Below are 26,920 nucleotides of genomic sequence, written 5' to 3' on the forward strand. Positions count from 1 at the left end.
AGCAGCTTTCCACTACACCAAACTGCCTGCCCACTGCACAAACATGTTGACCATCCTGCCCCATGAAGGCTGCCAGTATCTAAGCACTGGCATTCTTTGGGTCACTTTGATCTGGACCAGAATCAAACATAATTCCTTCTTGTTCAGTGCAGCTGCCACACCCATGGCATTTGTGGAGAAGAGGAAAGGAGGGGAAAGGGCCTATGGGAAGGGAGGGTCTGGCTTCCATTGGCTTTCCCAATAGTTTTGATGCACCGCCATCATTCTGTCACCTCCTCCTGACCACTTGTACTGCTTGCCTCTTGTGGAATCCCTGGTATCTGCCCACCTGCCATGCCACAGCTCACCTAGGCATTGGTAAGCTGACACTAGTCCAGTGGTCAGTCAGAAGACAGATTGATACCACCTGCTGCAGCTTAGGGGAATTATGGGTCTTTCCTTTCCCAACCAACCTTCATTATCCCCCTTCCCCATTCCCTACAGGCACAGTATGCCCACTGTCAGCTCAGTGCCAACTTCCATATCCATACCTCTTGTAGAACTCCACTCCACTGTGACCCTTGGACCCACCATCCTCTTGATAAGGGATCATCTACCTTCTTCACTATTCTCTAAGGTCCTTGGGGCCTTGCCATCTGCCCTGCTGTTTTCCCTACCTAAATACCTCCCTGGCCATTCCATCTGCCGTGACCTGCATGGGAGCCTCACTTTATGTGTAGAATCCTCCAGTTAGAGTATAAGCTTCTCAAGAGTAGGAACTGCCTTGATTTTGTTTTTCTGTCTCTAGCACTTAGCACAATGTTTGGCACGTCCCAAGCACCTGGGAAATGCTTTTCCATTATACCACAGCCATCCTGACTCATCATAGGCAACAGAGAAAGCTCTTTGATGTGGTCGATTGCCTCTGACCATCCCTCTTCTCTCCCCCCTCCCCACTCCCGAAGCCTGGATCTGTCTGACCCCCCTGTCCTGTCTCAGCAAGAAAGAGGAGGTGGTACAGGGAGAGACACAGAACAGAATGAGGCCGATGATACTTGGCACTTTGCTAACAGCTGGTCCCTAAATTCGCCCAGGAAGGCTTTGACATTCATTAGCTCTCTGAACGTCTGCACCTCACGGAGCCTGCCAGACTGGTTGAGAAGTATCGGTCTGCATGGGCCCAACTGCAGAGGAAGCTTGGAAAGCTCCTCTTTGTTCTTCGCCCCTCCCCACCTGGGAAAACTTGACAGGATGGAGAGGGGGAGGGGAAAAGAAGAGAAAGGAAAAAAACCCCATCCACCTCTCCCTGGCAATCAGGACAAATGAGGACTGCTCTAAATGCCACTTCCCTCGGAGCTCTTTTCATTGACTGTTTCATGAAGAGGTTTGAAAAGACTGGCTTGGAACCTGGAGGACCCCTGACCATCAGCTTTGAATGGTTAATTGGTGGGAAAGGGAAAGGGGGGAAAGAATTCTTCCCTCTCCCTCCACATTCATTGGCTTCTGTTTCTGGGCTGCCCCTTGAGAAAGGGGGATGTCGTGAAAAGACCTCTAAGTTCAACTTTGGCCTCCAGGGTTTTGGTCCCAGCTCAGCACTTTGCAAACTGAGGTATTATATAAATAATAGCCATGTTGTTATAATTATTAACCATTACCATCGCCATTTTATTATGATTACTGCCATTTCTAACTAGCTTAAGCTGGTTGTTTCCGTTTTCTGGGCCTCAGTTTCCTGCTCAGTAAATGGAAAGGGTGAGATTGAATGACCTTTAAACTCTGAATCCTTTAGGGCACAGTGTGTAGAGCCCTGGGATTGGAGTAAGGAAGACCTGAGTTCAAATGTGGCTGCAGACACTTACTAGCTGGACAAGTCACTAACTTCTATCTGCCTCAGTTTCCTAATTAGTAAAATGAAGATAATAATGGCACTGACCTCCCAGAATTGTTGTGAGGATCAAGTGGGAGAATAACTATAAAGCACTTAGCCTAGTGCCTGACTTACGAAGTCAGCTCTATGTAAAGATTAGCTATTATTATTCGTCCCCTGGTCCCATCACACCCCTGCATCAGCCCAGGAAGAAGCCAGGGGGCCCTGGTATACTGAGTCTTGGGTCCTCAGTCTAATGAGAAGTTGAGAAAAGGCTCTAGTAAATAAAGAAAAACATGTGGTGAGAGAACACTTAGAAACCCACTCTTGTCTCTGGGGCCAAGCAGACACACAGTCCAGAAGATGCCAGGTTGGGGAGAGCCAGTCAGGGCTGGCAGCAGAGCATCCATGTCCTTATTTGAAAGCATGGAGATTGCCCAGGCCTGGGCTCCTTCTCATCCATTTGGAGATGTTAGCAGGGCTTGTGAGGGCTCCAGCCTCGGGTGATCCCTCTTGGCTCTTCAGGTCCCTTTCATAGGATCACAGATTTAAAGGTGGAAAGGTCCTCGAGAGTAACTCATTTATTTTTACAGCTAAGGAAACTGAGGCCCCAGAGAAGAGAAAATGACTTGGCTCTGTGTTTCAGAAAGACCTTTGGAAGTTGCCACCAGTTCCCAATCCTGTCCTCTGGATTTTGGCTGGAAGATGCCAAAGGCTTCTCCAATAGCAATTTTTTTTTAATCCTCTTTTGTTGTGCCTTTGAAATACCATTTCAACACTATTTTCATTTGATGCTATTGGCTTTTTCCTTCCTGTGGCTTTGCCAAGAGTTATGACATTTGGGCTGGGAGAAACAGGAGCCAGGTTTCAACTTATTGCAGCTGAGAGAGAGCCACGAAGAGGGGAAAGGCTGAGAGGCCAGTGTGCCTGGCCAGGAGGTTGATTAAGCAAGTCGCCTGGGCCCTGGGAGGCCAGAGGGCAGGACCAGACCTTGCTGTTTAACAGCCTCATTGTTGGCTTGACTTCCAGAAGGAGACTGTCATGGTAAATGAGAATTGAGAAGAAGGAGAGAAGTGTAATTTTAAAAATACTCTGGGGCTTGGACTAACCAGAGTGATTTGCATTTTCCTGGGTTGGTTTTCATGATTTTTTTTCAAGAAAAAAAGGGGGTGGGGTAGGTAGGACCTGCTGCTGGCATCACCTTCTCCAGCTCCATCATCTGTATGCTAGTGAGTATCAGCCCCTGACCCAGAGCTGGGTGGTTTTGTCATTAATTTTTGTAACCTGCTTTCATTTGCAGGGGTTTTTTTTCCATTTAAAAGTTCCTTTTAGCACTCCTTGAATTCTCCTAGAATATAGGTGAATGTTTGGATCCCAGGCCTCTGATGGAGGCAACTTCCTCCCCTCACCCCTTGCTTAGCCTGGGCCTACTCAGGCATGGTGGGCTTTGTGAAATAGATTCCCCAGATCTCTCAGCTGGGACCAGAAGAAATGAGTCACTGCTAGAGGGATGCTGGGGCATCTGCTGGGGGTTGAGGTGGTTGTGGAGGGGAATGAAAATGTGCTCATCTCTTCAGGCTTGTTTGCTAATCATCCCCTGCGTCCAGCACAGCCCATGAGCAGGAACTCTGCCTAATTTAAAGATGATCTCCAGGAGTTCTGGAACAATAAATACACCTTCTCATCCAGAGGTTAGATTTAAGAGTGAATTGATACTCCCAGGAGCTAAGCGTCAGACTCCAATGAATGAGCTAAATTAAGATTTATTTGGGTTTTAATCCTGGATCAGCACTTCCTTATTCTTTGTGTGGCCTTGGACAATATGCATCACCTCCCTTGGTTTCTTCATCTGAAAAGTGAAGGTGTTGTATTGGGGGCTTCTAAGGGCCTTTCCAGCTTTAAAGTTATGATCCTCTGGCATTTCAGGGATAGAATCCAGGACTGAACACCACCCCCCCCTCAACCCTGATATGAAGCTTTCATGATCTCTGTGTTTAAAAGTTCAAAAGGGATACAGCTAATCCATATCCCACTTCTGTACTTTGCCTCCTTATGCCTTTCTGCATTTCTGTGGACAAAGCTGAAGGAATCCCTGAATTCTTCAGCACGGGAGGGGTCAGAGAAAGGGCCACACAGAGCACAAGGGCTGCCACTTCCCACTCCCAGCCTTCCCAGAGCTGAGGTACCTGCAGGTGCCCAGACTTATTCTGGCCCCATCCTTTCTCAGTATTGTCACTAGGCATACAATGAAGGAATATTTCCTGTACTTTGCTTGGGGAAAGTTGCAGGGGGGGGGAGGGGCATTGAAAATCAACATAGGTCCTGGAAATGGAAGGGTCTGAGAATGTACCACGAGGCACATGTTACAGGATTTAGAGATGGAAAAGGCCTAAGAGGTCACCCAGTCCATTCCACTCCCCTGACAGAGGAGGAAATCGAGATCCCTTACCTAAGGTCATTCTGGTGGTAAGAAACAGAGTAAGGCTCATAGATCTAGAGTTGGAAAGGACCTCAGAGGATAATCTAATTGCACCCCCTCATTTTATAAAGAAACTGAGATCCAAGGAAATAAACCAACTTGCCCAAGGTCAGAGAAGTAGTAAGTTATAGAAGCCAGGTCCTATTCTCCAAATTTGGTGTCCCTTCCACTGAGGGGAATTGCCAAAGGCACCCATTTCTTAGGTACAGAGACTGTGGCCTCTGTCTCCCACCTGCCTACACTGCAGTTTGTAAGTCTGATAGGACCCCTGTTGGTCCTGAGACTTAAACCAATGGCCTCCTTTAGGTAGTAGAGAGACAGACAGACAGATGGGGGCAGGGTGGGGGAGAGGGAGGGAGAGAGAGGGAGGGAGGGAGGGAGGGAGGGGGAGAGAGAGAGAGAGAGAGAGAGAGAGAGACAGAGAGACAGAGAGAGACAGAGAGACAGAGAGACAGAGAGACAGAGAGAGAGAGAGAGAGAGAGAGAGAGAGAGAGAGAGAGAGAGAGAGAGAGAGAGAGAAGAGGTAGCAATGAATTTCCTTAGCCAAAAGAGATGGAGGAAATCCTGCCAGGGCTGGAGGGAGCAAGGATGATGAAAAAGAAACCATATTAGCATAAACTCCCAAGGAGACCTCTGGCCCTGCCAAGTGTCTAATTCAGCTGTTAAGTCAAGACTGTAAGTGAAAGGCAAACCTAATTGGTGTTGTGTGTCTGGAAGTCGGTTTCACCCTCGCCTCTTAGCTCTGAGGGTAAATAATAATTAGGGTTAGAGGGAAGTGCTTTCTCATGGCAACCCAAGAACCTTGGGTTGAGGAGAAATTACACCCGTGGGCTGAAAACTCAGACTCTATTTCCCCTTTCTCCTCTCTCTCTGGTCCCCCTTCCCCAATTCCCTGCAGGTGATTTGGTCTCCCGGGCTATGCATCACATGCAGTGCCACCATCCTCTCTGCCCAGGCACCAGCCCGGCCCGCCAGGCCCGCCAGCCGCAGCAGCCCATCACCTGGTCTCCTGATGCCCTCCACACGCTCTACTATTTCCTGCGCTGCCCACAGATGGAGTCCATGGAGAACCCCAACCTGGACCCGCCAAGAATGACCCTGAACAATGAACGGTAGGAAAGCTGGCAAGGAATGGACACCAAGGGAGGCATAGGGTGTGAGGGTCCTGCGCGTTACCCTCAATGAGATGCTTGTTGGCCACCCGAGCTGGGTAAAGGGGCCAGAGCCTCAGGGGGACATAAGGGCTTGGTGCTAGCGCCTTCCCACAAAGCTTTTGTGAGCCCAGGCAGAGGCTAAAATTGGTGGTCCAAGATGGCTCAGGGCCTAGCCAGGATATGTAGCTAGATTTTCAGAATGGGCTTAACTTGGGATCCCAAATTGTAGGATGCTAGAGGTAGAAGGGACTTGGAGATTATCTCCCCATTTAGTAGAAAGAGAGGAAAGAGGCACAGAGCAGTCCATTGTTGCTCATGAGCTTAGGTGGCAAACCAAGACTAGAACCCAGTTCTCCTCAGTTCTTTCCCTTACACAAGCCTACGAGGATGGGTTAGCTACAAGCCTTAAGAGCTGGATTCATGGGAAATTCAAAGAACCGTAACCCTTTCTACTAGGAAAGTCTTTTCCTGGTGTATATTCTCTCCCAACCCCATTAATGTGACCAAGACCTGATTGCTGATGGACAGTGACCAGCCTGGAAGTGACAATTGATGCCAAGTGCCTCCCAATGCTAAGGAGAAGTTGCTACCTTGATATAGATGGCATCATAAAACCAGAGGATTTGTAGCTAGGAAGGACCTTAGAGGAAATGCTACATTTTAGCTAGAGGTTAGTGAAAAGAAAGTCATTTTTTTCTCCCACAGACTGCTCCCTCCCTGAAATCTGATCCACAGAGAGATCCCTTGGGGACCCCTAGTTAGGAACCTAGTCTTATCGACTAGGGTTAGTGCTTGAGGTGTATTGGGGTGTGTATGTTTTTACATATGAGTTTAAAATATACATATGTATGTGTCTACACACACATACACCACCCTGTGGGTTGCCCAAACACATTTGCAAGCAAGGTATTTTCTGTGAGTCATCACAGGCACATGAGAAATTAAAACCAATATTTAAAAAGAATAAACAATTTCCTATATTTTAGTCCTAAAATGAGGGCAACCTAGAGATTTCCAAGTGAGCAAGCTGTCTTCTGGTAGCCTGGATGAGTCCCTCTCCCATCCCAATTTACTGGCCAGCGTTATCTATATGGCCAATGTCTCAATATAGTAGAGAAGGTTGCTTTTTTTACTGGGTGACTAATTCCCCACTCTCCAGTCAGAACACTGAGCCCAAGGCTTCAGTCACAGCCAAAAAGCATGTGGGGAAACCCCAGACCTCTTGGCCATAGGAAGAAAATGGGATGATTCTTTGGCTCAGTCAGGGGAAAGGGTAGGGTAGCCAGGGCCTCTCCTAAGACCCCCTCCCACAGTGCAGATTTGAAGCTGTGTTCCAGATATCTCTGCTGGTGGAACAGACAGACGGCTAGCCCACTAATCGCTCCCACTTAAGGGAAGAGATCTGTTTTGTGCTGTGCTCCCATCATCACCGTCAACCCATTCCACTGAGCCTGAGTAACTGTCAACACACACATACTGCCTGAAACTCTGACCACTCATTTCCTGTTTTGAGGTACACTCCCCCTACACACTCTCACATACACACACACACACACACACACACACACACACACACACACACAGAGTGTTCCCAAAGCACACTGTATACTGTATACAGAGGGGGTGTGTGTGTGTGTCTCAGTCAATATTGGGAAGCGTGAGGATACTCACTCATCTTCTATGTTGTGGCCAAGACCTATCCATTTCCAAGCTCTCTGATTTTTACCCCAACCATCTCTCTAAATCCACTCTCCACACCAGACCTGCCCCTTCCTGTCCATTGTCTACCAAAGACCCCAGCAAGGGATGACAGCTGGTGAGGGAGGGGCTTTCTCTACTGCTTCTGCAGAAAGCGGGGCAGCTCTCAGACTAAGTTGTCCCATGATGGAGGGAGTCTCTTCTAGACCAATAGCAACAGCTCAAGGGGTCTTCCGGTTGATCTGGCTTGAAGACAAGTTCTATGACCTGTGATGAACACAGGCCTCCTAGGCCTGATCTTTCCCAGGGCTTGGGCCCATGGCAAAGAATTGACCACTGGGGATTACAATATGAGCAAGGAGAAGCTGGGTGGGTCCTGGGCCACTGAGTGGTCACATTCCGACTCTACCTGGGCCCTGCCACCCTATTGTACCAGGGAACCCTTGATAGCCTGGGAAAGTGGAAAATGCAGATACCTTCCCATCACCCACACAGGATGCTTTCTAGATGTTGGCATAATCAAAAGTCTAGGTGTGGTCACAGCCCCTGCCCTACAGGTGCATAGTCTCTGGAATAAAACAGAAAGAAGGCGGGGAGGCGGGGTGGGGGTTGAGTGAGAGGACCTTTCTGACTGGAGGCCACAGAGTATGAAGAAAGGAGACCATACTCCAGGGAATGACCTTCTCTAGAAGCCTTAAGGAAGAGAGCAGAAGCCCCCCTCTCAGCCATGGTTGAGCCATGGTCCTGCCTGAAGGCATGCGGCATGAGTGCCCTTGCAGGGTCTTGCCAGGCCCTAATTTCACTAGGACGCTTGGGCCTGGCCAGAGTGAGCACATTCGGAGTAGGCCTCTGAGTGACTGGAGTAAATATAGAAGCCTCAGAAAGAAGGCTGGCGGGGGCTCATGAGGAACATGATCTGAGGAGTCCTTTAACAATTCGACAGGGACTTTTTTTTTTAATTATGTTGATATCTTCTGAATGTCAGACCTGCAAGGTTGCTGCCACAGTGTGGAGTTGGGTGTGAGGGGAGGTGGTCTGGGACTTTTTCAGTAGAAGAGAGAAATGAGGCCTAGCTTAAACCAGGACATTCTGACTTTGGATCAAGGAGAAGAAAAAGGCAAAATCTAGAGCTGGATGATCTCTTAGTCACTCCTCCTGGTGACCCTTTCGTTTCCGTGCACGCTGATTTCCTTTACTCCAGAGAGGATTGCCCCGGGAACCATCCCTTATATTAATGAATTAAAAAAAGAAAGGGTGGGAAGGAAGCAGTTTAGCACAGTTAACCAAAGCATGAACCCAGTCTGACCATGTATACCATTCCACAAGCACCCATTAAGCACCTACTGTGTGCTGCCAAGGAGACACAGACAAAACAGTCCCTGCTCTCAAGGAGTTTACATACTCCTAAGGAAAGAAGAGAAGTTTCTTGCTATTGAAATAGTAAGAGCTCTATCAGCTTATGAGCCACACTGAGGGGAATAGGCCAGTTTAGGGGCAGAGTCTTATGATCTCTTGCCATATTCCACTCCCCTATCCTCTCTGTCATCATGGTGATGGGCAAAACTACCCAGCTCTGAGACAGTGAGTAAACAGATTCTCATCATCTCAGATCCTCAGGTGCCTGCGGGCTCAGACCTCACCAAGTATCATTCCAGAGAGCCTCTGTCAGAGTCTCAAGCAGAGAAACCTCAGCCTTGGGGAGTAGCTGTGCCCCGTGGGCTTCCCTGGGATTGGGTGGCAGCTGCCACCATCCAAGAACCCATCAGTGAGGTTGTTTCTCAGACTCTGCCCCCGCCCCCACCCCACATCCATCCCAGAGTCACTCTGTGCATCAGACCTGCCGGAGATCCCCCACAGTGTGGAGTCAGGCATGAAGGAGGTGGATCTGGGAATTTTTCAGTAGGAGGGAGATATGGGGCCTGGTTTAAACCAACATCTAACTTTGGATTAAGGAGAAGAAAAAGGGAAAAAAAAAGAGAATTTGATGACTTCTTAGTTCTCATGGTCACTTCTCCATTTCCATGTGCAAACACTGATTTCTCTAGCTCCAGAAAGGACCTTGGGCTCATACTTCTGTAGTATGAAATTCCTGTAGGTCCAGTAGAGTTTTAGACTTAGTGCTAGATAGGACCTGAGATGCCGTCTTGTCCAACCCCTCATTTAACAGAAGAGGAAATTGAGTCCCAAAGTGAGAAGTGACTTGTGAACATAGATTTGTAGCTAGAAGGGACCCCATATACCATCTTGTTCAAGTTGCGTGGTTTGTCCTTCGTTCTCAAAGAGGACCATGACATCAGGGAGGTGATGCCGTGACTTGCAAGTGAATTGGATTTGAGCGAGGGAAGGCTGGGCAAAGTCCCCAGTCTCACTTTCTCCTCCAGAGTCGTCTGTGTCTGGTGGTCAGATATAGATCAGAACAATTGGAGATGACCCAAGAAACAGACCTTATCTAATCCCTCACGTTACAGATGAGGAAACTGAGTCTTGAAGAGAAGTGACTGAAAAGCATAGATTTAGAGCTGGAAGAAGGAACGCTAGAGGTCATTTAGTCCAATTCCCTCATTTTACAGAGGAGGAAACCGAGTCCCAGAAAGGCCAGCCTGCATGGCCTCTAAGGTCCCTTGTTCTAGGATCCTAAGTGACTTCACCTTTCCCGGTGTCAGTGTCCCTGTATATAAAATGAAGGAATTGGACCAAATACCCTCCAAGGGTTCCTTCTTCCAATTCTGATCTGATGGACCTAAGTCAGTCTGAGCCTCCTCGATGGAGAACCCCCAGTGCTGGAGGCCCTTGGCCTCTCAGTGCTTCAGTTAAGTACCCATGAGATAGGCAATGTTGTGTTGAGCTGTTCCTGGCTCAGCTCTGGGATCAGCATATCCTCCTCCCATTCCAACGCCCCCCCCCCCCCCATCCCCTTCAGTGCAGCATTGTGGCTTTTGTGGTTTGTGCAGCCTTTCTCCCCTAATCCCCATGCTTCCAGGTCCCTTTCCCCCAGGCCCTTTATCAGGGGAGGAGGAGAAGGCAGTGAGGTGCTGCCGGGGAATTTCCTGAGAGAAGCCCTGGCCCAAAGTTCCGGCTGCACCCACCCTGCTTTCCTTTCTTCCCTCACCCCTTCCGAGCCTCTGCCTGCCTGGGAACAGGGAAAGCTGGCCCATTTCCACCAGACAAGTCCAGGCTGGGTGCTCCCTTGAGGACTGTTCTTGGCGATCAGGGCCAACCACACCAAGGGTAAGAGGGAATGAGGCTGAGACGGGCTACCCTGGCCTGGCCACCTGACAAAGAGGTAGAATTTCCCTTGGGCTGGCAGATTCCTGGACATTCAACTCCATTCAGCAAGTATTGATTAAGCACCTCCTTTTTGCCAGGCACCCTGCAATAGCCCTAAACACAGTAATGACACAGTCTCTGTTCAAAAAGCTCACAAATTCTGCTGTTCTCTGAGGGAAGGACCTCATGTATACAGTTAAGTAAAGCCAAATATATGCACCTTGAACAAAGAGTAGGATGAAGGCTAGCTGGGCCCAGCCTGGGGGCAGGGCATCCCTCCCCACGTTCTCAGAAAAATCCAGCCAGTGGCCTGAGTCTCCATACATAGCCCAAAGAGATTTCTGCCTTGGTCCTGTACTGTGCAAGGACTAGGGAGGCACCTCCCTGTTGGAGAAACACTTGACAGATCCACAAAATGCAGTGCGTTAAGAAAGAAGACTCGAGATCATTCATCTTTTTTTTTTCTTTTTCTCTGTCTTTTTTTTTTTTTTTTGCTCAGCTTGCAAAAGTGGTTTCTTATCAAATGTGGAGATGATAGCAGCCAGGGCTTTGTTTTGTGTATGTCTCCCTTAAATACCATTTCAAGAAGATTTGCCACGTTAAGCTTTTTGCTCTTGGTTTTTTTCCCATTCTGTGCATTAAATCTCCATCTGCTTACTTGAAAATGCAAGTACAAGAGAGGAGGATGGTGTGTGAGTGAATTGACTGTAGTGTTTCAGATTATTCCCCAGCCTGGCAAACTCATAAACCTCTGAAGTGGTCTGTTTATAGGCCTTCGTCCCGAGAACATGGAGGCCTACCTTGGTGAGGGAGGAATGGGAGGGGAGGGATGCTGACCTCTTTTGGAAATGAGCAAGTGAATTGGACTTGAGATGTGGTTCAAGCTTGGAAAAGCAGAGGATTAGGAACAGAGATACCTGAGGTCCCTACTCAGCTTATGTCTGAACCACTATGGAGTCTATTTGCCCATGGAGGAATCAGTGTGATTTATAGAACCCTTCCATCTTGATCAAAATACTGAATTCTAAACCAGAGAGAGAATATTCATTATCATCTAGTTCATCCCTCCCCAGATACAGACCCAGAAAGAAGAACTATCCATCCAAGGTCATCCATCTAATTAGAAGACTCAGAAACTTGAAGAGTCAGAAAGGCTCTTACTTAACAATTGTGGATCTTCCCCTGTAACCTTCACAGAGGTTGTGACTTGCCCAGGGCTGCTTAGCTAGGAAGCCGCAGAGTTAGGACCTGAATCCAGATTTCTAATTCCAGATCTTTCCATCATGCTATGCTGCCTCCATAAAGAATGTTGGAGCTAGAAGAGCTTAGTTAGTGATCACTTTCCTGCACTTTACCTTTCACATTCCTTGTGATTCTTGGATGGAAAATTGTATGAACCCCAGCACTTAATGTACATTTAATATACCAAATGCAGTCAGTTCTTAATATCCAATTAATTCCCTCCTGCTCTCTGCCTGGGGCACAGGACGCTTTTCAGATTTGATAACAGTGTGTGTGTGCATGCGTGTGTGTGCATGTGTGTGTGTGTGTGTGTGTGTGTGTGTTCACACTCATGGGCCTACATCTCAAATTAGTTGCGTGGGGATTTTTTGCTGTAGGGATATTAAACAAGAGATAAGGATATTAGCTAGCATATACATATGTTAAGTTTACAAAGTGCTTTATGTATTTTATCTCATCTGACCCTTTTCTGAGAGGTACTATTAATATGCCCATTTTACAGATGAGGAAACTGAGGCTGGCAGATGTTATGTGACTTGCTCTAAGGTCACAAATGTAGTATCAGAGGGAGGATTCAACCTTAATTCTTCCTGTCCCCAAGCCCAGAACTTTAGCTGTTATGACCAATAGTGTGATGTAATGTAGCTGATAAAGAGTTGACCCACTTCCAGGTCAGGGAGACCTGGGTTCAAGTTCCATTCTTAAACATGCATGCTATGTGACCTTGGACAAGTCACTTAACTCATGCCCAGAATGCTCTCCCTCCTCATCTCTGCCTCCTGACTTCCTTCAAGCTCCAACTAAAATTTCACATTCTATAAGAAGCCTTTCCCAGCCCCTCCCCCTAAATGCTGCTATCTGTTCTTTCTCTCCAATTTATCCCTTGTACGTCTTGTTTGCATGTTGTCACCTCCTTAGATTGGGAACTCCTTGAGTGCAGAGACTGTCTTTTTCCCTTCTGGCACTTAGCATACCTGGCATATAGTAGGCACTTTATATTTCTTAACTTTCAGTACCCCAGAAAACTCTCAAAGAGTATGAGTTAAAGACCAGGTGCCGATCTACACTGGTAATGGGCGTTTCCTCACAAGGAAATCTCAGCAACTAATGAAATCAGATTCGGGCTCAAAACGAACAAACAAATGACAACGAATCATCTTTAGTCCCCGTTTGAGATAATGAGGTGATAGCTGTCGTTCTTGGCCAGGCACTTAGTAGGTGTTTAATAAGTGCTCATGTGATTCATTGGTCCACTGTGGTTAGTATCTCCAGCTCTCCTCCTGCCCTGCGGTGCCACTAACCCATCCTGGGCCCATTTCACCATCTGTTAATCGCCCGCAGCTCAGTGAGGACCAGTCAAAGGGTATTAAGTGCCAAGTTCCTTGGGAAGAAAGAATGAAGGGATTTGGGCGAGACGGAGGAAGCAGTTGGTGCCAAATGTTGACAGACCCGGAGAAAGGACAGGATTTCGTCCCGGCTGCTGACTGCTGTGCTGAGGGCTGCTAGGTTGGTACAGCTTCCTGTCCTATTGTTGGAGACAGGCAGGGAGAGAGAGAGGGGGCTGGCAACCGTGGGGCCCTGGGGCTTTGTGAGGGTGGTCACCACAATGCTCTTTGTCTCCAGCTCAGCGCAGGAAATCCCAACTGTAAGGAGAACTGACAGTTATTATTTTTTCATTATTATCATCATCATTGCTCCCTTTTTGTTTCAAAGAAGGAGGCCCTGGAGGGCCAAGCTTCAGAGCCTAGGGCTGGAGGCTAGTACAGCGACATCCCTGTGCTGATCAGAGCCAAACTGGACTGGTTTCTTGCCTGTTCCTATGTGCCTCGTCAGACTGATAGTCAAGATTCATTTCCTCTCTCAGAATTACAGCCCACACGGGCAGGTTTTGTCCCAATTCCCATCTCCTTACTGTTTGTGGATTTTTCAGGAGACGAACACCTGGTGGAATATGGGATTCACCTCTGAGTCTTAGAGATGAGATTAGAAGAAGGGGAAGTCAACTGAAGGCAACTCCTGGCCCTGAAGGTTTCTTTCTCTTATGCTCTTGGGTGTCTGGTCCTCTGGTCCGTGGTGTAGACACAGCTGTGAGTACAGATGATGGATTGTGAAGGGAACAGTCTGCTTAAGCCTCTTCTCTGTCAGGGAGTCAGCCCCGGGTCCGAGTTCATAGGACCGGGGGTCATAGATCTGGAGCTGAAACACCTTAGGAAAAGCCAGTAGAAGACTTTTCACATTTGCTTTGTGCCAGAGGAACCAGAGAACCCACCTGGAGTGGACAAAGTAGGAAACTTGGAATCAGGAAGCCCTGGCTTCATATTCTGCTGCCTGAGAGGCTAGCCCTGGGAGGTAACTTCATCTCCCTGACCCTCATTCTCCTCATCTATAAAGTGGGGATAATCAGCACCAGCCTGAGACGTGGTACATGAAGTACCCTACAGACCTTAAAGGGTTAAAGAAACAGCAGCCAGGGTGATGCTCAGCTTCCCTTCTGGACTGGGTGACTTCCAAGGTCCCTTCTAACTCTAAGCCTATCAGCCAGCAATACTGTGATGACGATGGTGACAAGGCTTTTCCCTTATTCCTCTCTTTAAGTGGGAGGGATCCCTCCCCATGACTTCTTTCTCTAACCATCTCACGACAGCTTTTTGACAATGCTGGAAAAGTTTATGACAAGGAGCCCTTGGACTTTTAGTATCACAGAAGCAGACCTAGAAGGGACTTAAAAGACCATTTAGTTGAACTGTCTTTTTGTAAAGAAAGGAAACTGAGACACAGAGCAGCTAAGTGACTTGCCCAGGACCACACAGCTAGTAAATCTCTAAAAGCAGGATTTATGCTCAGGTTTTCCTGACTCTCTGTTCCTTACATCAAAGTGGTCCAACTATCTGTAAGATTTCAGTTCTATAACTGACTCTGAACTCTGCTATCTTGGGGTGCTGCCCCACATTGATATGTATAACTCCTTGGATACCTATATCTACCATTTTCTCTAAGAGGCCTTAGTGTGGGTACTAGAAACTCTCACCCTGGAAGCCCAGAAGTGCAGGGAGACCACTTTAAATCAATGCCACTCATCCTCAGAACCCGAACATAAGAGATGTGACTGGCAAGATTCACAATTGGTGCTCCATCAATGCTTGTTGGGTGAAAGGAGTTGATGTCTTTAATATCCTTTAATATCCTAATCCAAGCACCCGACTAAGCCCACCTGTTGAAAGCAAAGAGGTCTAAGCGGTGCTAGCCACAGCTGGGAGGGTACCCACTCTGAAGAAGGTAGGAAGGCCTCCTCCTCTCTGGCTTTCCTGCATCAGAATGGGGCCTGAGGTTTGTTACTAGCCACAGCAAAGGATAAATATGAGTACGTAACCTCAGCAAGGCCCTGGAGAGAGAGCCCAAGTGCAATCTTTGGGGTGGAAAAGAAGTCTTGCTCCAGCAAGAGAGGGAATGGTAGAGGGAGAGAGGCCAGTTCTGTGCCTTTCCATTCAGAAAGCACATGGGCAAGGATGTCCCCACTGGGCCAACTGCTCTGTGAGCCTGACACGCTCTGATCTATCCGCCACGTGTAACAAAACCAAGCAAAGAGGTCTGGCTCACTGTTGGCTGTGAGTGCTCCCAGAAGTGTGAGAAGGGAGTAGAAAGGGTGGCATCTTGCCCAACATGCTTGATTGGAATTTGTCTTATCTCACCCACAAGATGCCTCGGACTCTCTCCCAATCCTCAGTGGGAAAGGCCCGGCTTGACTGAGGGGCGCTGGTGCTTGTGGGTCCAGAGGGCCCCCTCGCCATCCCCCATGGGTGGCAGTACCACATCAGGCCACCCCAGATCTTAGGCGTTGTCTAGACTGAACCCTGTCTAGAATTCTCACCCTGGTTTACTGAAACCGATGAGTCCCTGCAAAGTCACAGAGCATGGGGCTTTCCCAGGAAAGTTTTTCCAACTGGAAAAGTGCTGCATGAAGGAATTATCTTTTTGATTGAAAGATGACAACCCCACACTGGTTTTCTTTCTAATGGGAAGGATCTGTGGAGACATGAGGGTGTCTGGTAACCTCTAGTAACCAAAGACTTAAGTCTCTCCAAGTTTCTAATAAATGGTTTATTTGGGCTTTGGAGCCCTGCTTCAATCATTCTGACTCAAGGACTTAGACTTGGCAGATTCCTGATCTCATCAGCATGGGGACTGCCTGGGATACTGCTCACACACAAGCCAACCCCCTCCTGTGCACTTCTTGCAGGGAACCTTCCTTTGTCTTTTGATGTTTTATTCATTCTCATTTCCTTTTTTATGTAACTCTCACTTTCAGGTAGAATTCCTCTCCCCCCAATCCTATCCCACAACAAACAAATCTAGAACCAAAATGAATCAGTACACTGACTGTGTCTGAAATTGTATGCCTCATTCCACACCTGGAGTTCACCACCTGTATGTCAAGATTAGTCCTCTGAGGTCATGGCCACTATGTTACTGCACTCCACACAAATGGTCTCTGTCACCATCTTTCCAGCTGTAGATGCTATGACTCTGTAAAACCCTCGAAAAACACAAGAAAACAATGAAGGAGTAGAAGCTCCCTGAGGGCAGAAACTGTCTCCACCTTAGCACACAAGATATACGCTTTCTAATCCATGCATGCTTGGTCACTGCACTGATCAGCATAACAAAGTCTTTCAGTATTGTTTTCCTTGTGTTTTCTTTCCTTTATGGTCTTGGTTCTGCTCACTGAATATTCATCCATTCCCATAGTTCTTGTGCCCAATTCTTTCTGCAAAATCCTCCCCAGAAGATCTGCCCAGGAGCCTGCCCTTCTTTTCATACCCCATGCAGTCCATAGGCTGTCCAGATATCATTTCTCACTCCCAGTGGAGGACTAGCCCATGTCCATTTTGGATCAGATATGTCTGTGACACAGAGTTGTTGACAGGGTCTTCTCTCACACATGAACATTACCATTGTCAGCTGCTGTCACCCACCACGTGACTTCCCATTGATCATCTACAGTTATGCTCTTTTTGAGACTTATATGCCACACTTTGTAGCCAGAGAGTGCCACTGGAAGTATGTCAGTATTAAAAAGATAGTTTTAGGTAGCAGTCAGGAAAATCAATACACCTTTTCCTAATTACAGTCCTATCTGCTTGTATTCAGTTCTGCATCCAGCCCATTGTCCGTCTGTAACCCTAAGCCCAAATACATGTACTAACTCAACAGTTTGTATGGTCCATGAAAATGTTAGCAGTGTCTGGAATCCTGAGATCTAGAATGTTAGAGATCGTGTCATCCAAACTGGAACCAAGAGAGGGGAAGTGCTTTGGGTAGAGCCAGACAGGAGCATGGGATCACCGATTTAGAGCTGGAAGAGCTCACCAAATCCAAGGTCTTCATTTAACCCATGGGGAAATTAAGGTCAAATGAGTTTAAGTGACTTGACCAAGGTCTCACAGGTATGAATAATCAGGATTCAAACCTAAGTCCTGAGGTAGTTGGAATAAATGCTAGATATTTGGAGTTGAAGGATGCGGATTCCAATCCTGGCTCCTCCATTGACATTGGACAAGTTTCTTTCCCTCTGCTGGCCTCAATTCTTCACTTGGAGGCTTGGACTGGATAACCTTCAAAATCTCTTTCCAGTTTGAGTTAATGATCCCCTAGTACCAGGTATCATGGTGGGAAATAGAGTGCCTATCTTGGAGTTAAAAGGAAGGGGTTCAAGTTTTGCCTCTGTGACTATGAGACTGTATCCCTAGGCAAGTCACTTAACCACTCCAGTGACCCAGGCAGTTTTCTAAAACTACAACTCCTGTAACTATGAAAGTAGTTTCCATGCTGGAAAATACCTATCTTTATTAAATCATAGATGTAGACTCCCTTCCCTGTCCCCCCCAAAAATTCCATGATCCTAAGACCAATATTCTTCCTACTCACCCCAAAAAGAATAAATATGGCCCCATCTGAAAGTCCCCTCTCACTTTACTGGACTTAGTGGAGAAGGATGAGGCATGGTACAAATCAAGTGAATTATGGTTAATCCAAATACTCAAATGGATCAGTGGTCTCATTGATGGGTATATTCCCTCTAACAATGCAGACTCTACTCCATCCACACCTGCCCATCATATATAGCTCAGAGTCTTATTTGCCCATAAGTTTACCTCTGGGGGCCTTCCCTGATTTCTCTTGAAACACACCACCCGTACACCTCTCCTTTGTCCTGTGAGTAATTTGCAGTTTTAGGGGCAGCTAGGTGGTACAGTGGATAGAACACCAGTTCAGGAGTCAGAAGGACTTGAGTTCAAATCTCACCTCAGACACCTGACACTCACTAGCTGTGTGACCTTAGGCAAGTCACTTAACCCCAATTGCCTCATCCTGGGTCATCTCCAGTCATCCTGATGAATATCTGGTCATTGGATTCAGATGGCTCTGGAGGAGAAGTGAGACTGGTGACCTGCACAGCCCTCCCTCACTCAAAACAAAGTCAAGTGCAAGTCATGTTACTATTTCTCTGATGGCATGGTCTTCTTCAGCAACGAAGGATGAGTACACACAATTTGCAGTTTTACTGTTTCAGAGACTATAGTATTCTATAACCCATAGCTATGTACCAGTCAAATATTATTAATTCAAAATATTGGTCCTTCATTGGCCATTCAAGAAATTCTAGTTTCCCATAGGGAAAACAGCCTACTCTCCTTGAGCTCATCCAAAAATAATTTCTAAATGGCTTTCTAACCTCATTCCAAAATCATGCCTAGTATTAAAGCTGAGGACCCCTTCTACTGTCAACCACCACCTAGCTATGAGCTGGGAGGGTGAATAGACTGAAGATGGCGGTGGGAGAAAGCTGGGGGCTGTCACAGATAATCCACTTATGGATAATTGGGAATTTGTTGTCATTCCAGACCTATCCCAGTGCAAATAAGCTCTCCAGCTGGAAGCATTAGGGACCAGATCTTTATTTAGAGTTTGTGCTAATGGATACCAAATGGGGTAAGAGGAGCAGGGGGTGAACAAGAACACGCTAAAGGAAGCGCACTCCCTCTCAGAGACCCCAAAGCCATTCCTATGAAACAACCTTTACCCAGAAATCCCCTCTGGAGAGTGAGTGATGGGATCGGCACCAGGAGTGGCAGGGTGAGACGTCTAAAGAGGTCTGAGCTGGAGGAAACCGTTCTGGTTTACCCAACATTTTTTCCCAATAATTAACCCAAGATGTGAATTGGACTCTAATTGTTTCAGTTGGGTTGGAGGAGAGTCTGGCTTCAGAGAACACTACTTTTCTTGTATTCTAAACCAGAATTTTAGTCCCATTTTTAGTCACCCTGATTCTACTGGGGGTTGGGGGGGAGGGGGCAAGGGAATTTGTGATGAGAACTCTTTCTGGGCCCCAAGGAATCTACCTGGATCATGTTGAGCAGTTTTCTGCACTTGGGCCGTCCCTGACCTGTGAAGAGACTTGTCGTTTTGGAAATTGCCTGAACTCTCATCTCCCCTGCCCCTGTCTCAGGAAACTGGACCTTCAGTCTAGATCTGTAATGTCTCTATCCCAAACCATAGGAAAAATACCCGCTCGCCTCCTGGTGATGAAGAAAGAATAGTGGATGGGTGTGTTGTTTGGCAAAGTAGATGGGGTAGGGGAGGATTCTTTGGATCATTTTGAATGGTACAAAAGGCAAATGAGGGTGTGTCAGAGGGAAAGATCATTGGGGGTTGAGGGTGAACATCTTCCTGGCCACACCTTCCTAAATAAACTGTTTCCTTTGGCCCATCCCCTTGAGTTTCCTTTCTTGGGGTTCTGAGTCTTGAGGGGTAAGAGATGATGATGAAATTGGTCATCAGGAAACAAGTCCATTACCAGTCATTGGTGCCCTCTCTAAATCTTCCCAGCTGTAGGATCAAGGCCCTAAATCTGAAAACATTTTGGGCTTCTAACCAAATGTTTCCATTAAGTAGCTGTGATCTGGTCTCCCAAGACTCTAGGACAGACTAGATGGGACAGGGGGTCCACGGTAAGGATCATGCAGGTCAATATTGATACTACTTGTCCATGTGCATATACAGACATGAGTACACAGTGGGCAGACCCACCCCCATGCCAAAGTTGACTTTCCAACCAGAGCATTGGCCAAAGCCCTTGAATCTTGCTGGCCTCTTCTCACAACTGCTGGTTGTAGGCGGGCATCCAGGCCACCAACTTGGACCAGTTTTGTTGAGGCCCCCTGCCCATTCCCTATGTAGGAACAGGGCCTGCTTTGAGCCTGGAAATTGGAGTCATTTCCTGTTCCCCGTTGTTAAGACACTGCTTCTAAGACTGGAATCACAATAAATCATAAGTGTGCTGAGTGATACAGGGTTTATTTATTTTTTTCCAAGCTTCGAGGCTCTCTTAAAACCAGGGCCTCCAGTTTGCTTGTTTTCATTCTTTCTCCCCCACTGCACTCTGTTTTTTAAGGTGGAAAGAAAAGGCTTTTTACAAACCAGGTCCTGTGGAAGGCCTTTTCAAGACCTTCCATAGGAGCGGTTGAGTCTGCGGTGCAAATGGCCCTTCAAGTTGGAAAAAAATACAGAAAGCAGCTATTGCTCTCCAGCCAACATGGCAGAGTGATGTGAGCCCTGCCCTGGGTGCCACAAGATGTGGCCACTCACTAACTGATTCTATGTAATTACTTCTGAGAAAGTCCTGAAGCAGGACTGAAGAGGTAATGGTCCCATCCTCCCCCTTGATCAGATCACACTGGGACCATATTTTACCAAGGACGTTACCAAGCTAGACAGTGCCCAGGGTGGTGAAGGGGATCAAATCTATCATAAAGGCTCATTTGATGAAACTCAGGGTGTTTAGCCTGAGAAGAGAAGTCATGGAGTACAAGGTAGTTGTCTTCAAGTACTTAAAGGACTGAGGCCTGAAAAATGGATTGGTTTTATTTGGCTCCAAGAGGCAAAACCAGGATCAGTGAGTAGAAGTCACAAAACAACAGATTTGAGATTTAGGTTAATTTAAAAAACTAACAATTAAGAATTACTCAACCATGGAATGGGCTGCCTTGGAAGAGACTGGATTCTTCTTTGGGAATCACCAAGTAGAGGCTAGACACACATTCACTGGGTATGTTCTAAGAGACGAGTCTTCCAAGTTGGAGTCAACCTCTGTGGCCCCTGGAGTTCCCATCCCATTCTGAAATTCTGTGATCTTAGAGATCCTTTACTCTGCTTTGTCACTCTGTACCCTTGTTCCTTCTCTGAAAAAGGGGATCAGGCTAGCCAACATCTCAGGTCATTTCTAGCTCTGACAGTTGGTGATACTAAGTGGTGCAGGTTGTTTCACTGGAGGTTGCCCACCACAGTACTCATCATTTCCCCCAACCTAGAGAATGAACTAGTCCATGAACTGTCCCTTGGCTCTGAAATGATAGGCAGAAGCCAGGGCAGAGATCTACTGAGGATGAAGACATCTCATTTCCCTTGGTCACAAAAGCAGAAAACAGCCTGCAGAAGTCCTAAAAAGTGTACACTGACTTCAGTGGACGTGGAGAGTCTGGTGGCCAGAGAATCCCACCATCCAGTAAATCCTGGTTGGAAGTCACATCCATTGGAGTAGTCTATGGTCAGGATGTAGAGACATAGCTCCCAACAGTACCTCTTAGCTTTTTTTCCATTCAAATAAGCATTTATTAAGGGCATGCCATGTTTTTAGCATTGTACTAGATTCTGGGAATGGAAAAACAAAAAGGAAACTTTCCCTGCCCTCAAAGACCTTATAGTCTATTGGGGAAAAACACCATACCCAGATATGTAAATACAAAATGTTGTTGTTCAATCATGACTGACTTTTCATGACCCATCTTGGGGTTTTCTTGGCAGAGATACTGGAGGTTTCCTTCTCCAGCTCATTTTATAGAAGAGGAAACTGAGGCAAACAGGGTTAAGTGACTTGCCCAGGGTCACACCGTAAGTAAGTGTCTGAGGCCAGATTTGAACTCAGATCTTCTGGACTCCAGACCTGGTACTCTAGCTGCCCTACATAAAGAAATGTAAAAGCAGCCTCAAAGAACCCACATGTTAATGAAACAATCTGCAAACAACGCTGTGCATACAAAATAATACATTGTAAACGGGAGACAGTCTCTGAGGGAAGGCATTAGCCCTGTGGGGACCAGGATAAAAGGCTGTTTGCAAAAGGTGAGATTGGAGTCACTTCTTGGAGAAGCCACTTGAAGACTGTCCTTGAAGGAAGCTAGGGATTCCAAGAGGTAGAAAGGAGGGAGAACCATCCAGACATGGCATGTATGGGGGATAAGAGATGGTAGGATTCGCACCCAGGCCTAAGTTTCTCTCCCTTCCATTGTACCACACTGACTTCCAGATGATTTGACTATTCCCTTTCCTCAAATGGGAAGGCTGTCCTTAGATGGATCGGGGCCATCCAGAGACAGAGCCCTGGCCCTCTTCCCGCTGCTGACTTGCCAACATCTGAACTGCCAGATGCTTTCTCAAACATCGAGCCTGCCTGAAGAAAGCTATCAAGCATAAAGGAGCTGAGAGGACATGGATTTCTCTGGCCCTAAAGACCCTTCCCTGCATTCCCTCTGCCCAACACTGGTGCTGTCAACGCCCATGTCAATATGATCAGCATTGCCCCAGGATCCAGAGGCAGCCAAGAGGAAAGACAAGAAGGGAGAATATTTCCCCTTTTAATTAGGGGGAAAGCAAGCAGAGGCCCCATCCACAGATACATTTCAACATTGCTCCTTGGGGGCCCTTCTACCTTGTAGAAGCAGCCAGTGGGGTTCGTTTTTATTGGATTGGTCCAGCATGCCCAAGAACACCAGCCAGCTCTTCTAAAGACACCCAGGGAGTGAGAAAAAATATTATAGGACCATAGAACACAGCTAGAAAGAGCCTCAGGGAGAGGCTCCATATCATAGGAGACAAAGCCAAGGCCCAAGAAAAGAAGGTGCTGACCTAAGGTCATACCACTTATAAGTAGCAGAAATGAAATCTGAACCCAGGACCTTTGGCTCCAGTTCCAAAGCTCCTACCGCTGTCCTACTTAACTCTTCTGGAGAGAAATTGCAGCACGAATCCCATGACCCAGAAGAGGCGTATTAGGGAGGAACAAATTCAGCGGGGTCTCTTGACTGGTGCTCAGGCCATCGTTTGAGGCATCGTCCCTGACTATTTCACCCTCCACCAGTCCCCATGTGGTTTTTATCGAGGAAAGAGGGTTGGAGGAGCTTGGTTTTGCAGGTGGAATTGTCATAATTGCATTCAAATGAGGAGCAGACGTACCCCAAGGGCAGAAGGAAAACAAGATGACCTTGTCTTCAGAAAACATCTTTGAGATGGCTCTCTTTGTGATTATTAATAATGCATGTAGCTGTGTACCATCTTCAAAAGAGTAGAAAGCGTCCTACCGGCAGCTCTCAAGCACCCAACTTCCTTGTGATATTTGTGTCTCACTAGAACACAGCTTCCCATTAGCTCTGCCTTGTTGGGTTGGGTTTGGGCAGATGAGGGACACATCCCAGCAGAGAGAGGCTTCAAGAGGTTTTATAGCAATAAAATCCATACATTCAGCTCTATGGATCACCCAATGAACACAACACTGTTTTGCTAACTTGTGAATTATCTTTTTCTTTGCTCTTCTATTCCCAAGGCTTGATGATATGTAAGTAAAATTTTATGCCATATCCAGTGGAGCTAATATTTAAAACATTAATAAATAGGGATACATGTAAAATTAATTGTACCTTTGGGCTCAGATAATCAGTGGAGTGCAGGAAGTGTAGCTAGAGATGGTTTAAGTGAATTGCAAGCTCAGTGAGTCAAAGGATGGTAGATTTAGAGTTGGCGTCATCTAGACCAACCCCCTTATTTTACAGGTGAGGAAACAGGCTCAGTGTGGCTAAGTGACTTGTCCAATTCAAGTCACTTAACAAGTATTTGGAGGGGAATTGCTTACAAAAAGACTACTTGCTCCACACAACAAAGCATAGGCAGAGGGGCAGGTTTGAACATCGTACCCAATTACTAGAGGAATCCCAGAATGGAAAAGGCTGCTTCTGGAGGTAGCAACTCTCCTGTCACTGGAAGTTGCTTAAGAGAGGTTAACTGACTTTTTGTTGTGGCTAAAAAGGACGGGGCTAGCTGGCAGTTTGACTACGGGTTTCTGAGCTTGGCTTCCTGTTTTGACCTGAAAGCTTCTGATGTTCAACTGTACTTTGGAAATCTAAATATCGTCTAATTTACGAAAAACACTGCAGGTCTGTGATCAAGACTGAACCTCTCAGACAGTTGGCTTTAGGAACTGAACTGTGGCAGGAAGATAATTCATGGGTTTGTTCATTCATTCTTGCCTCTCATCCCTGTCCCCATTCCTAACCACCATCCTGACTGTTATTTCTTGTCATTGTTAACGGTAATTTCAATATTATCAATATGGTTATATTTCCTATCATAATTAATAATGTAATATTATAATAGCAACTAGCATTCATAGAACAGTTTAAAGTTAGCAAGGTACTTTACAAATACGTCTGTTATCACACTGTGTCCTGATAACAACTGAGAAAGGCAGGTGCTATTATTAACCCCATTTTACAGAAGAGGAAAGAGGTGAAGTCACTTTCCCAGGGTCACACAATTGTGTGTGAGGCAGGATTTGATCTCAGATCTTCCTGGCTCCAAGTCCCATCCTCTATCCTCTATGCTAGCCATCTGCTTCTAAGAGCACGCAAAACAACTCTGCATGGCACTCACATTTGATCTAACCAAGGCAGAGTACAGAGGGCGTTATCAAATCCTAATTCCAGGGAGTTATGCCTGTCTAATATAGGCTAAAATCCCATTAGTTCCCTGAGGTGCCAGATCACACCATTGACTCACATGGAACTTGTGATCCATTAAAACTCTCAGATCTTCTAACATACTCCTGTGTAGTCATGCTTTCCTCATCTTATACTTGGGAAGCTCATATTTTGATCCCAAGTGAACCAACAGGCAGGTAAAGCAAATATGGACCTTAGCGAGCTCTAGCTGACCCAGCACCAAGGTACTTAGAGGAAAGCCTGGGTCCCGTTCAGCAGCCCCTCCCCTGAGCCTGCTGCAGTTGACAGAACAAGAAGAGAAGAGGGAAATAGATCTCTTGGCTTGTCATTAGCAGGACTACTTAAGGGTGCAGCTTTCTGGTGACAGCTTTCCTTCTTGTGATGGTGAGCGGGGAAAAGGGCTCAATCCGTCTGGGGCAGTCTGTATGTCCAGTGAGTCATGAAGCAAGGAAGCTGGTTGTCAGGGAGACTTCCCTAATGGCCAAATCTATTAGACTGTGAAATGGTCTCCTGAGGGGGTCCTCATTGCCTGGGGAAGCTAGACAAAGCCCTCCAAACGGATCCTGAGCAACCTTCCTTCATTAACAGGAGTGGCCCTGACCAGCCATGAGCTGTTTCTCTGACTTAAGATGGTGGGTGATCTCAGGCAGGACTGAGAAGGAACAAAGGAGGCTGGGGGAGGGGGAGGAAACAGGCCTTTTGTCAAAGATACATCCTGTGTCAGCACCGGCTCTACCTTGCTCATGACAGGATGAAAACAGAAAAGTCCTTGAGATGCTGAATTGCTTCTTCTGAAGTAGGAGGTCCCCTCACCCCCCAGCCCTTAGAGGAAAGATCTACTCCCAAATCCTATTATAGAACCTTTCTCCTAACAGGATTTCATGCCCCTGACACTTCCCAAAAAGCCCTCTCCTGCTTTGTCAGTGTCCTATCTCTCTGTGCATGTTTCAGGTGGGGGCTTTCATGGGACAGTAGTGCAAAATGAACTGCCCTGCTCTGGAGCATTGGCAGGCCAGGTCATCATAGGGCTGGTTGATGCTACTCTCCTCAGCCTAAGAGACTGAGGCTTTTCTAGTACTGTTGCATACACACACACACACACACACACACACACACACACACACACACACACACACACACACACACACACACACACACACACACACACACACACACACACACACACACACACACACACACACACACACACACACACACACACACACACACACACACACACCCCTAATTTATTTGCATTGATTGAGCTGGCAGGACAGGGACAAAGTGACCTTGCCCATTTGGAAATCCTTGTTGTAAATGCTTACTCTGGAAACAGCTTTTGAGATCATCCTTTATTTTACAATTGAAGAAACTGAGACTCAGAATTGCTTAATGACTTGTTGAAGTTAAGAGTTGGCTTGTGGGAGGCCAAAACTCAGGTCTCTTGACGCCTGACTAATCCAATGCTGTCTCCTCTGCTCCCATGAGGCCCAACTCTCTGATTCCACCTGGGCTGTGAAACTGGGCAGACAATCAACTTGTCAACTGACTGTTGACTGGCCTTCCTTGACCACTGGTAACATTTCCCTGGCTGTGTCTGATGTTTCTGAGGCACGAGATAGAGCAGTCAGCATGGTGTTGACCCAGTCTGGTGCTCTCTCCGTCCCATAGCAGTTTGAGGTGGTTCTCCTGATGACGTCCTCTCCTTCTCACTGAATTGTTGCCTCTCTCCCTTTCAGCTTGCTGGACAGGGTACAAAAAGGGAGCATTATTTTAAAGAAGCCGTAAGACAAATTAATTGCCAGCCATTCTCCAAGAAACACTGGAGAACATCCTCTTCTTTCCTGTCACTGACTCATGTCCATGCCTGCTGACCCGGCTGCCTCTTTGCTCTTACAGGCCCTTCATGCTCCTCCCTCCACTGATGGAATGGATGCGTGTGGCCATCACCTACGCAGAACACCGTCGCAGCCTGACCGTGGACAGTGATGACATCCGGCAGACAGCCCGACTACTCCTACCTGGCCTGGACTGTGAGCCCCGGCAGTTAAAGTATGTGAGATGTGCTTGTTGGATTGGGATGGGAACACCCGAAGTTCTACACTCTGTAAGGACAGAGCTGGCAGGGGTAGGGGTGGTGGTCCCAAGCCTACAGACAGCTTTCTGTTGAGCAAGGGAAGCAATGTGTTTCAGACTTCTTCCTCTGTGGCCACTGCTAGCCACAATCATACACTTCCCATCTCACAAAGATGTTGGGAGGGTGGGTGGTAAAGGCTATAAGGTGTTTTGAACTTCTCTGAGAAAGTCCCCCATAAATACCCAGGAGTATTAGCAGACTAGCTCATAAATCTCAATCAATTCTGGTCCCTGGGGACTGTCCCCATCTCCTGAGATTCCATGATCGGT

The 26,920-nt window shown here is 47.0% G+C and overlaps 1 protein-coding gene across 1 annotated transcript in view; it reads left to right on the forward strand.

The window, feature by feature from the left end:
• Positions 1-26,920, forward strand: part of ABTB2 (ankyrin repeat and BTB domain containing 2) — a 189,402-nt gene that overhangs the window by 138,307 nt on the left and 24,175 nt on the right. The window contains exons 3-4 of the mRNA XM_072619189.1: positions 5,225-5,438; positions 26,414-26,566. Coding sequence (XP_072475290.1) covers positions 5,225-5,438; positions 26,414-26,566 — 367 coding nt within the window. The remainder of the gene's footprint in view (positions 1-5,224; positions 5,439-26,413; positions 26,567-26,920) is intronic.

The sequence above is a fragment of the Notamacropus eugenii genome, chromosome 6 (assembly GCF_028372415.1).
Source record: "Notamacropus eugenii isolate mMacEug1 chromosome 6, mMacEug1.pri_v2, whole genome shotgun sequence".
Lineage (NCBI taxonomy): Eukaryota > Metazoa > Chordata > Mammalia > Diprotodontia > Macropodidae > Notamacropus > Notamacropus eugenii.